The 13190-nt window shown below is 42.5% G+C and overlaps 1 protein-coding gene across 3 annotated transcripts in view; it reads left to right on the forward strand.

The window, feature by feature from the left end:
* The window catches only part of PCNX2 (pecanex 2), a 305450-nt gene that overhangs the window by 15800 nt on the left and 276460 nt on the right, over window positions 1-13190 (forward strand). For 2 of the 3 annotated variants that reach the window (XM_032841081.1, XM_032841082.1), the window contains exon 1: window positions 9511-9745. The exons of the other annotated variant lie outside the window; for it this stretch is intronic. In XM_032841081.1, coding sequence (XP_032696972.1) covers window positions 9593-9745 — 153 coding nt within the window. In that variant the 5' untranslated portion in view covers window positions 9511-9592. Of the gene's footprint in view, window positions 1-9510; window positions 9746-13190 lie in introns of those variants that run through there. 3 annotated transcript variants of the gene reach the window in all.

The raw sequence follows: 13190 nt of genomic DNA on the forward strand, positions 1-13190 counted from the left end.
GTTGTTAGGTGCATATGTGTTTATACTTGTTAAATCTTAATAAATTAATCCTTTAATTTCTTGTTCATCTCTTTCTTGGTAACAACCATTTAATTGTCTCAAAGTCTACTTTTTTTCTTTGATGTAGGATAGTCCCTCAGACTCCCTTTGTGTGCGTGTTGTATCTTTTCCAACTCTTTTATTTTCCACCTATTTTTGTCTTGGAATCTGAGGTGTGTTTTGGAGTAACATAACATTTGATTATTCTTATTAATCCATTCTGCCCATCTGTTTTTTGATTGCAGGCTTAATTTACTTGTGTTTAGTGTAACGACTGCTAAGGAGGAACTTATATCTACTGTTTTGGTATTTGTTTTTATCTGTTCTATGTCTTTTTTGTGTCTCTGTTCCTCCATTACTGCCTTCTTTATTGAGTATGCCATTTTAATTCCCTTATTCTTTCTTTTACTGTAATTTTAAATATTTAAAAATATGTTATTTTTAAGCAGGCTCCATGCTGGGTGGGGAGCCCAGTGCAGGGCTCGAACCCACAACCCTGAGATCAGGATCTAAGCTGAGATCAAGAGCCAGAGGCTTAACCTACTGAACCACACAGGCACCCCTCTTTTACTGTATTTTTAAAATTTAGTTTCTTAGTGGTTGTACTAGGAATTAACACTCTAAGTCAGATTGATATTAATTTAATTACAATATTATTTAAAAACTTGGCTTCCATATAACTCTGTTACTTCCCCCTTCTTTTATGCTATTCTTTTCATAGACATTAATTTTTTATCATAAATGCTACAGTAGCACAGTTTTGTAATTCTTGCTTTATACAGTTGTCTTTTAAAGATTTTATTTATTTATTTATTTATTTTAGAGAGAGAAAGAGGGAGAGAGAGAGTGAGCAGAGGGAGGAGTACAGGGAGAGAGACAAGCAGATTGCGCTACGTGTGGAGCCCGACTCTGGGCTCGATCCCACCACCCTGACCTCATGACCTGAGACAAATTCCAAGTCAGCGGCCTAACCAACTGAGCCACGCCCCCAGAGCAGGTGCCCCTATAGTTGCCTTTTTAAAACAGATAGGGGTGTAAAAGAATTATAAACGAAAGTGTGTTTATAATATTTTTATATTTACGCGTGTAGTCATTTTTGCTTGTGTCCCTTGTTTCTCTGGGTGGATTCAATTTATTGTCTGGTGTCCTTTCATTTCAATCTAAAGGACACTCTTCTATTTCGGTAGGGCAGGTCGCTGGGCCTGGGGTGCAGAAGGGATGACAATAACCCCTGTTAAAACATCACAGACTCCACTGTCTTACTGAAGTTCAGCAACTCTTGGAAAGGTGATTTGCTGTTCAATCCATGGCTTTCGTTAATGTCCAGGATTCTGAAATGATCAATTTTGCTTGTGCCTCTGTTTTCATTGTGTTTGTTGGAGAGTGAGTTCACCAGGGTCCTTACTCTGTGGCTACAGATGTCAATTGCCTTAGGATCCATCGTAATGTCAGGTTTTTTTTTGTTTTTGTTACTGTTTTTGGTCATTTTGGGGTGGGGACCTGATATAGTTTTAATGTCTAGGAAAAAATCCTCTTTTTTTTCCTGAAAATTTCCTTAATTAATTTAGAATATATCTTGGGTTCAAGTATTTCTATTCTATTGTTTAGGGACATCAAATTGCACAGAAAATTAAGAAAAAAATAATTTGATAAATTAATAATAGTCACAAAAACACGCACATACACACTGACTTTCACAGGACATGAACAAACTAAACAGGTGAAAAATAGAACTGTTATTTTGGGGACACAATTTCTAGAGTACTGAATTCATCCTGTGTTTAAAATCTGCTTTGTAATAAGGGCAACGAACTGCATTTTACTGCATTTGGAGCAGTACTCTGGTGCCACCTAGTGTTACAAATGAGTAAAGGCTACTCTGCTTTTCCTTTCCTTTTTTCCCCTTATTCCTCCTCCTCCTCCTCCTCCTTATTCTTCACAACAGAATGATACCTGCCCTGGAACTAATAATACACTGTATGTTAGCTAAATAGAATTTAAATAAAAAATTTAAAAAAGAATAATATCTACTCCATGAGCATCAGACTTAATCAATGGACATTTGTGGAATACTACACCTGAAATGTGTAGGTAAATCATTCTTTTAAAGCACATACGAAGATTTACTAAATTGTCCATATTCTTTGTCACAAATCAAGTCTCAACGAGTGACTGAAATCATTCAGAGTATGTTGTCTGGAGTTAAATACAAAATCATAGATTATTATAAAATGTTCTTATATAAAATATATATATGTATGCGTATATATTTCTAAAGCAATATATTTCCAAAAAACCCATGGGTTAAGGGAATCTCAATAGAAACTAAGAAGTATTTTGAATATATATATATATATATATATATATATATATACACACACTTGTAGAGTGCAACTAATACCATGGTTAGAGAAAAAATTATAGGCTTAATTACATAGGTTGAACCTATATAGGCTTACCTATATAGGTTCAACTATATATTAGGAGGGGTGACAAAAACCACATGAGCCAAGCATCCACCTCAAGATGTTTAAAAAAAAAAAAAGAAGAGCAAATTAAGCTCAAATACCGTCAATGCCAGGAAAACAAATTAAGAATGTAAATTAACAAAATAGCAAAGACTTGATAGAGAAGACCAACACAATCAAATACCTGTTCTTTGTAAAGACTGGTGAACTTGAAAAATCCCTGTTGAGTGAACCTAAAAGAAAAAGGAGTGAATTTTAGGCATGAAAGCCACATATCACTGTGTATGTTTTAAAAATCATGAGAGGATGGTATTAACAAATTTAGGCCAATAAAGAAGAAAATTTGGGTGGGCTGGGAAAATTATTTTTCAAAATTCAATTTACCAAAAAGTCAAAAGACGTGAAATATTCGAATAGACCTAAAATTTCATAGATACCGGATTCAAAATGCAACTTGAGTCTTCATCTGGATTGATTATTCTCTAGGCTGTTTTGTGATTTGTTTTTTATTTTGTGTTTTGTTTTTTATTTTCCCTTTCCTTTTCCCAGAGCTTGTTCCCTATTCTCCAAAGCTTCTCCTCCCTTGTGTATTCACTTATTTGGAGGAAGCGTATTTTCCAGTAGCTCTGAGGATGAGTACACAAGAGTGTAGCAGGATTTGTGGTACCCTGCAACACAGACACTAGGTCACCCTTCAACGCTTAATTGATTTTGGGATGTTAAACCAACCTTGAATTCCTGGGATGAATCCTACATAATTATGCTATATAATATTTTCTATATGTTATTGGATTCAGGTAGTTAAAGAGCCAATATTTTGCTGAAGATTTTGCTTTTGTTATAGAGGAACAAAGAATACTCTGTAGCTTTCTTTTCTTGTCATATCTTCCTTCACCTGTTTTGGTATCAGGGAATGAGTTGATAAGTATTCTTCCTTCTGTGTTTCCTGAAAATGTTTGTATGTGATAATCACAAGCTCTGTTAATAACCAAAATTCTCTTCTACTTTCCAGTTTCTCATCTTTATTAATGTATTGTTATTTTAATCAATCCAATATTCCCTTAAATATCATGGAGAATATTAATTACAGTTTTTAAAGATTTATTTATTTATTTATTTATTTTTGAGAGATGAGAGAGAGAAGGTATGCATGGGGTGGGGAGGGGCAGAGGGAGAGAAACTTCAAATAGGCTCCCTGCTGAGCATGGAGGCTGATGGGAGGCTCGATCTCACAACCCTGAGATCATGACCTGAGCTGAAATCAAGAGTCAGATGCTCAACCAACTGAGCACCCACTCACCACCTGAGTGGTGCTCTTATGAATTATAATTTTTAAGGACCTCTCTTGTTTTCTCATGTGTCCTATTCTAGTGAGGACTATTTTCTTAGAACAGTTAGCCTTTGACTTTTTAAAAATTATTTTGATAATTTAAACACTTTTATTATTTTGCTTATACTTATAAATGAGGTTCTCTAAATCGAAGAGGATTAATCCTCATTACCACCATGAAAGGTATCTAATATTACCTCTGTGACAAATCCTATTAATCAAAAGCTGACACAACTTCTTCCATTTGGTCACATTCAGAGCCTTCTTGGAGCCCGAAGAGTCTTTCATCCAGAATAGTCAGTGAGCAAGGATGAGCCTCGCTGGGGCCCCCGAACCAGAAGCAGGTGAACAACAAGGATCCTTGAGCAGCAAAATGACCTCTTCACAAGGCTCAGTGGGTAGGCACACCAAGGGTAAAGGCTGGATACTTTTGGATACTTTTTTCAGCTTTTCCTTGTCCCAGGCTCTAGACTACTCGTGTTTGTTCGCTAGGGTCTACTCTTGGACATAGCCATATTGTCACCCTTTGCTGGAACAATCTTCATGGTGTCCGTATCCACTGGGAGTAGCTGCTGTTGATGGGCAAGGTAGTGAAGGAGCCTTGGGAAGCCAAGGACATTGGGAATTTTACTGCTCTGCCAGACCATCAGACTCTACCTAACTCCACTCCTCATGTTGTGGTAACTCGAACACAGCGGAGTCATTGCCCTGGCTCCGGCTGTGTGGCCCACATTAGGGGCTGCTAGACAGACACACTTTACTTAGAAGGTCGTTTCTACAGAATGAAACCTGGATGGGCCTCTGGATACAAAGGGGTGCTGTTCCAGTTCCCATATAAATTTTAATATTTCAACCCCAATTAATTCCAGTTCCATAATATTTCAGTTTTACATTATTTCCCTCAGCCCTAGCCAATGAGATCATGACCCACACTGAGTGCCAGTAAACAATGTCCAAGAATTCTATGGAGTAAACTGTCAAATGTTATTGAAAGGTCTTAATAAATGAAGGGATACATCTTGTTCATCAACAGAAAAGCTCAATATTCAGAAGATGTCAATTCTCTAAAAACTGACTGGTAGACTCAGCTACAGTCCCTCTGAAAATCCCACGAGTGTGCGTGCGTGCGTGTGTGTGCGTTTGAGTGTGTGAAGGTGTGTTGACCTGTGCTGCTTTGCTGAGCGAACAGTATCGGCACAAGCAGAAAGGCATGAAGGAACATGGTGTGTGCAAAGATAGCACAGGTAGTTTGGGTTTCCAGAGAAGAGCTTGTAGGGATTTGGGGAAGTCAAGGCTTGGAGGGCACTTAATTGTTTTCTGTGGGGTTTTTTTTTCTGCATGTGATGGAAAACATTTTAAGAAGGGGTAACCAGGTTGGATTTATGTTTTATAGAAATCACTCTGCCTTTCCCTTCACCTGCTCAGATCTTTGCTGCAGGTAACTGACTACATTCTCTGGGCTTCTGGGCACTAGGACTTCCAGGTAGGTTTGGCCAACAGAAGGGAGAAGTAGGAGATCGGAAGTCTGGAGAAGAGAAGTCAGGGTATCCACGTGTTACCCCCACTGTCACACCTCCCCCTATTGCCTGTCATGGGGTTTGCTAAGGCTCCAGCTCTCTCCAGCTTGCGCTGCCACGGGTCTATCTCCTGCTGCCGATCCCTGACGTCTTAGCCCTGATGGTACTACCTCCAGTCCAGGAGTTCTGCTTCTGCTCGTCTCCAGCTTCATTGTCCATTGCCTAATTTCTCAGCATTCCCATTTGCCATGTAGAACGATCTCGGTTTGAAAGCCAGCCTTGCTCTTTCCCGCCTCACCTCCTCCCTGATACCCGTAATTGACACATAGGGGGTTAGATTAGAGATAGGAAAACCCATTAGGAAGCCACTGAGATAGTTCACAAGTGAGAAATTTTGAAGACCTGACTTGCTCCAGGAGGGCTAGGGCAAAGCCTATCTAGTCAATAGTCACTTGGAGACACAATGATAGGACTTGATGATTGACTGAAGGAGGTGGTGAGAGAGACGGGACATCTAAGATAGATCCTGGGTTCTAAATGATTAGGCGGGTGGTCACGTTACCAACTGAGATCCAAAACACTGAAGTACAGAAAATACCAACAGGAGAGAGGTCAGTGAGTATGTGTGTGAACATGCTGAGAGCCCGGGGTGGGGGGCAGCACCTATGGGGATATAAACCTGAAGTTCAGAAAAGAGGTCAGGGCTGGATATAGAGATTTCAGATGGTCAGCACGTGCATAATAGTTAAAGCCAGGAGAGTAGATGAAGACTCTCTGGGAAAAGCAGAGTGTGGTGGAGAAGAAATGTGCGTATCTCCGCCCCGCGCCAATTTGTCCAAAGGAACTTTGACAAACTTTGTTGACCTTGTACCTACATGTAGATCACATCTACCTTCATGGCCTCTAAGGGGTGGCTGACTTCACTTGCCTCTTCTTCTCCACTCCCTGTTCACTCTTTTTAAAATATAACGTTATTAGGCAACTGCCCCGGTCACTATCTGCAATCTTGAAGCTGCAGTGGCATAGGTCACTCCTAAGGACAATGTTCTTCTATGGCACTCGACACTGTGAACCATCTCCTTCTTGAACTGCTCTTTGTTTAGGGATGGCAGGCCCACCTTAGTCTACTCTTCTCCTCCCTCTTTTCCTCCTGCCCCTGCCTTTAACCCTTGTGACCCACAGTCCTCATGCTCCCTCCTCCACACTCTTTTCCAGGAGATTGTCATTCCCTTTCGTGAACTCCAGACTGCCCCCACCCCAAGTCTGTATCCCTATTTCAAGCTCCAGAACCATACTCATCCTGCCCCACCTGCCAAACCCCCAGGCAACCCACAATCAGTGTAGTCCTTTTTTCTTCCCCTCTAGACAGCCTATATTCCGCAACTTGATTAATTTCATAGCATAGTCACTCCAACCCCAAATAGAAAGTCACTTTATTCTTTTGCCTCTACATCGAATTGTTCTCCAAGTCCTAAGTTATATTTAATCCCTCAACTTCACATCCACTCTCGCTGGCTCAGGTTCATGTCACATCTGTGCTTAAAGCCTTTCAGCGGGTGTCCATTGCCAAGGATAAGTTCTGAAACTTCATGTGGTCCACAAAACTGACCTTGCAACCTTAGAAGTTCTTGGGAATTTGAAACTGGCCCCCATACACTGAGGGTGAGGAGAGACCAAAGGAAGAGAGGCAGGCCATTCTAGATTGGGAGGTGGCAATTTTTCTTTTTTCTCTTCTCTTCCCTTTTCTTTCTTCCTTCCTCTCTTTCTTTCTTTCTTTCTTTCTTTCTTTCTTTCTTTCTTTCTTTCTCTTTAAGATTTTATTTATTTACCTGAGAGATAGAGGGCATGAGCACAAGTGCTCGAGCAGAGGCAGAAACAGAAGCAGATCCCCGCTGAGCAGGGAGCCCCACACGAGGCTCGATCCCAGGACACCAGGATCATGACCTGAGCCAAAGGCAGACGCCTAAATGACTGAGCCATGCAGGCACCCAGTGGGAGTTTTAATAAGCCAGGGAACTTATATCTGTGGCTTGTCTTGCACAGCCACAAGATATCTGCTGCTGTCCACCAGAATCTTAGGAGTTCACATGGAGGCCTTAACGGGGTTCAATTGTGTAAACAGTCCAGATGGTCTCAGGAATACATTGTTGTCTCAAGTCTGAATCCTTGCTGTGGCTCCTAGAGTGAAAACAGTGGGTATTACATATATTCCATTATGGGGTGGGTGTAGGGTGGGGGGGGCGATAAGGAGCCTCTGATAACCCTGGGCCCAGCTCTCAGATCCATCAGGGATCACGACCTCTCGATGACCTCCTACCGAAGGATACATAGATACGCTTCTATTATAGCACCCAGAACATTTTGTTGTAAGTCTTGTTTGATTTGTCTGATTCCTCTTGTATTCTGTTCACTCCTTCATGGAAAGAATTATATTTTTATTGATATTTGCTTCCTTGGTCTTCAACAAAATGACTGGCAGATAGAAGGTGTTCCATAAATATTGGATGAATCAGGTGCACATGGAAGAGGGCACGCCTCTGGTGCATGAACAGACCTGTGCACATGGAAGGGATCCTTTAGTGTGGGGCTCCCTGTGGAGTTGATGGATTCGTTCACTCATTAAGTATTTATAGAGCACCTGGTAGGTTTCAAGCATGAACCATATCACAAACATCCTCTTGGCTTTGAGAAAAGTCTTATTCGAATACAGAAAGCATTATTGCATTTTGGTTAGTCATTCTTGCAGATGAATGCTGAGAGGATGAAAAAGTGGTTAAGCCTGACTGCATAGCACCAGGGTGAGACTTTGCTGCCCCCCAGTGGACTCTCCTGTTCCAGACCATCTCCTCAGGATGGACCTCGTCTTGTTTCATTTCAGCATAGGAAGCCTGGCATGCCTGGCTTTCCCCCGCCTGGCTCAGACAGCCACCAGCAAACTCTGCTGCAGTCCAAAACGTGGCCAGGGAATATGCGGTGCCCACATCAGAGGGGAGATGTGATGTGTTTCCGACAGAGGACACAGGAAAGGCATGTTTGGGGACCATGAAAGCTTCTATTCCTTGTTCTTGCCCAGAGGCCTTAACTGACACAAGGCTTCCTCTGCTCATTCCTGATCAAGCCAAGTTACCTTTCATCTCCCCCATTTCCAAAACCTGTTCTCTGCGAGAACCTGAAACTCAGTTACTTGAAGTTATCAATTAATAATGAGAGTTTCCTTTCCTCATTCAAAAGATGAGTTCTTCTTTATTTCGTTCTTGTCCAAAACCTGCTTTTAGAAGAGAATTAGAGATTGACCTACTATAAATTATAAAATAGTATAAAAGCGTAAAGATTATTAGTTCCCTGATATCTTCTAGTGGGTCTTCCTATCTAAACAGTATAAAAAGACAGACTAACGTTCTAAGTAGACGATTGATGACTGGGATTATGTTAGAGGCAAAATGTAAAAAGACAAGCCTAACCGAGGCCCCTCAGATCATTCCAGAAAGGTTGTTATGTTCTTTATCTGACAAGTTGGACAACCACAGAGGGGAGGAGGGGGAAAGGTCAGGGAAGCAACAGGGTCAGTGCCAAGGGTGCAGGGAGGGCGTAGGCTGACTAATTGCGCGTCTGAAGTCAGCGGTTAATTAAGGAGAGTGAACCTGTGCAGACAGTGCTCAGGAGGGAGAAATTACACTGAATGATGCGTGACAGGATCTTGGTTACATAAATATTTTTGGTGCAGGGAGCAAAAGGGGGAAAGGGAACAGAGCGGGTCTCGGTGGGTCTCTTCTGCATGAGAACACCTTTGATTTTTCAGCCGTTCACACCCCCTAATAAGAGGATGCGGAGTAAAAGAGGGGGCTGCGGGCAGAGCCAGAAAGAGAGGTTGGAGGGACTCAGAAGTCCTTCCACCCCGCACGCAGGCCTGTTGGAGCGGGTCTGGGCGGGCGCTGGGCGGAGCCTCCGGAGCATCCTCTGAGCGGCGCCCCTGAGCACCATGGGAAAATCCTTCCTCCCTCGGACATGGCGCCCACCTGCCCCGCGGCAGCAGCCGGGTCCGGCGCCGCGGTCCGCGGGTCGGGGCAGAAGAGCAGCTCGAGCCTCGGTCGCGGGGCGGAAGTGGGGGGCGGGGGCGGAGGCGGCGGTGGCGGCGGCGGGGGCGCCCGGGGGCCGGGCTGTTAGAGCCGCGGGCGCGCGGGCAGCGGCGGCGGCGGGCTGCGTGCGGCGGGGCGCGGCGGCCCCGGGGCGCAGCCGGCATGGTGTCCCAGGCTCTGCAGCTGCTCCGGCAGGGCGTGTGGGCCGCGCTCACCGGCGGCTGGTACCACGACCCCGAGCAGAGCACGTTCACCAACAGCTGCCACCTCTACCTGTGGCTGTTCCTGCTGCTGCTGCCCCTGGCCCTGCACCTGGTGAGTGGGGGTGGGGGGTGGGGGTGGGGCGAGCCGGGAGCCCTGAGGATGGAGGGAAGGGGGGAGAGAGCCACCCACACCTGCGGGCTGCCTCCTGATGGAAGGGGCTGGCGGCGGTTCTTAAGGGGTGGGGTCCAGAAGTGTAAATGTAGTGTTGTAAGATACATGAGTCACGGGGATGCCACGGACAACGTGGGGCACACAGTCAATAATGTCGTGATAACTTTGTGCGGTGACAGACGGTGGCTGGACTTTCCGTGAGGACCATTTCACACTGTGTACAAATGTCGAATCACTGTGTTATGCACCACAAACTCGTATCACTCTGCGTGTCAGTTATATCTCAGGTTTAAAGAAGAGAGGTGAAATGAGGGAGGTCTTTGGGAATTTGGGACAGAGGGAAAGGGGGCCAGGGACTCCCAGGCAGGAAAAGTAGAAAGGACTTGGGGAGCTCTGGGGCTCATTAAGAATTGATGCTGGCTGTTAGAATGAGTCAGGCTGCTTGTCGCTGGGGGAGGTTGAACCTGTTTTGGAGATGGAACATCCTAGGCCTCCTGGCTCGTTAGCTGGGCATGCAAGTCAAAATGCAAAATGAATTGTGAAAAGCAAACCTATTTCAGTTGTGGATTTTGTCCCCCTCCCCTCTCTTCCTGCTTTGCTTTGAGAAGGCAGGTTCAATGATCAATTACTTTGCTTCCAATTTCTACGCCACTATGTAAAGGGATCTATAGAAAGATATAATAATGTATAAATCTAATGTAGTTTATGTCAAGTAGTGCAATACCTAGTTGGGGCTTGACACTTTAAGAGGGTTACCGTAACCCTCCCCATACTTGCAGAATAACTACAGCGATGACCTTCTTGGGTAAATGAAATACACCTAACTGAAACAGTGGTTAAGCTTATTTGAGAAGCTGTAAAGGTAAGGTGCTCTATGTCTTATTACATGTTATGTGTCAAGAATCTAATTTTGATATGTTTCTTAAAGGATTTTATTCCTAAAATGTAATTTAATCATGTTCTCCCAGAGGAAAATCTTCAGTAAGTTTGCATAGCTGATGAATTCCAAGTGTGCCATTAGAGGCTGTCCACGGTTTGACTCGAGTTTACTCTTTCTTTCTTTTTTTTTTTTTAAGACTTTATTTATTTATTTGACAGACAGAGATCACAAGTAGGCAGAGAGGCAGGCAGAAAGAGAGGGGGAAGCAGGCTCCCCACTGAGCAGAGAGCCCGATATGGGGCTCGATCTCAGCACCCTGAGATCATGACCCAAGCCGAGCCGAAGGCAGAAGCTTAACCCTGTGAGCCACCCAGGCACCCCTCGTGTTTACTCTTTCTGCATTTTATCCAGAGGGTCAGAATTCTGGCTCTGAAATCAGGCTGCCTAGCTTAAACTTTGGGTTCACCTCTTACCAGTTCTGTGACCTTGGAGAAGTTACTTACCTTATCTTAATTTTCATTTCCTTAGCTGTAAAATGAGAAAAATAATATTACCACATGTACAGAGCTGTTTTGGGGCTTAACTGAGACACTTTTATCCATCTGACTGGTTGTCCCAGTATTGGACTCTCAGACTTGGTTTAAATTTCTGTTTGGTTCATAGTAGCTGTTTGGCCTGATGTTTGACCTATCCAAACTTTAGTTTTCTCAGCCTTAAAATGGGTGTGATAATGATCATATCAGAGGAAAAATAAATAAATTTTCATATAAAAGGTATGAAGACAGAGAAGCCGACCCATATAAACTTTCAGTAAATGTAAGTTTCCTTCTTCTTCTATGACCTTGTTCATTATTTTTTCCTGGCCTACAGGTCTTGGTGTTTTCTCTTGGCCTAGAGGGGCAGCATAGCTGAGTGGTGAGGAACACACGGTTGGGTTCAGTCCTGGTTCTTCCGCTTCCTAGTGATATGAGCTTGAGCGAGCTTTCGCTTCCTGGTTTATAAAGCAGGGATAAGAGCACCTCCTATAGGGCAAATATGAAGGTTGATTGGGTGAATGAATGAATAGTTGATTGAATGAATGAAGGTACTTCTCAGTATCAGGCACATAGTGACTGCTCAGTAGGAACTGGGCTTTTTTTTTTTTTTTTTTGCCCTCTTTTCTCATCACTCACTTGCCAGAATCTGTCCATCCTACTCTGTCTCAGCTCTCCTGATTTCCATGTGGCTAAAATTCATTTCTCTTCTCTCTTGCCCTTCTATCATTCTGTATTTGCTGTTAGCACAAAAGCACATTTTGTTTGTAAATGCTTTGTACTTTGTACTTCATTGCTGGAACCTGTATTTACCTCTCCTCCTCTATCAGGAGTTTTTTGAGAGCATGGGTTTTGATTTTGTTGATTCATCTTGGTTTTTCTTGTTGCATCTAGCGAAGTGCCCTGCATTTGGTTAACACTGATCTCATAGATAATAAACTGGTGGAAATAAAATCAACCTGCATCTGTCTTCCTGTTCCATCAGCGTTATATTGTCCATCTCAGTATATATTTTGAGTATTTCTGGTCGTGAAAGCAATATATATTCCACTTCTAATCGCACGTCTCAGCAACAACCATATTAGCATTTAATGTATAGTCCTACAGATCTTTTTTTGGACATATGGGCTCATTTTTTAATGTAAACTCCTTTTGAGATTTGATATATGCATGTGATCAGAACCCTTACTTTCTATCTAATTATACTTTATTGAGTAGCTTGATTTCTGACTTGTATTTGTGAATAGGAAATTGTCCTTAGTTAAGTTTCTCTTTAAGGCTATTTAAAAATAATTTTTGTGTACATCTGAAGAGTTTAGCAAGTAAAAACCCAATAGCTTAAATGATTTTACTCTTATATTGGATTTTTTGGATCAAGCCAGGTATGCCAAAATTTTTGTATCTTTCTGCCAGTGTCCTTTCAAGTATTACAGAATATTTTTATGGGAGTGCATTTGTTGTTATGCTACTTTTTAATATATCTTCCCAAAAATGCAAGTTAGCCTTTTGTGTCTCTGGTTTTCTGGTCTCTGAAAGTGACTTCAGTAATAAAAGACCCTCCTTCTCCAGGCGAGCCTTCTGTTCTCTAGGTCCTGACGTTTAACTATCTTCTGAACTTCAGTGCTTGACTGTGATTGTTAAAATCTTTTCTGGTTTGTTCTGCTCACAAGAACTTAGTCCAAAAAAACTACCTGGCTGCTCACTGATAGCAAGGACTTATTTGAAGTTCTGTTATTTAAGGGGCCCCGGACTTTTCTGGTTTTTGCACAATTTGAGATAAAACATGTTTAATCAAGATGGTTCTACTGTAGGGAAAACCCACATTTAATTTAAAGGGGACTTTGAGTATGTAAATTATAACTTCATTAATAATTATTGAGGCAGACTTATCTCTGAGCCCTAGAGTTTACTTAGGCCTCATGAGTAATGTGGAATAAATAAAAGATTATTTATTTGTAGTTACAAAGTATTT

Source organism: Lontra canadensis, unplaced genomic scaffold (genome assembly GCF_010015895.1).
Source record: "Lontra canadensis isolate GAN:19392208 unplaced genomic scaffold, GSC_riverotter_1.0 scaffold120, whole genome shotgun sequence".
NCBI classification, from domain to species: Eukaryota; Metazoa; Chordata; class Mammalia; order Carnivora; family Mustelidae; genus Lontra; species Lontra canadensis.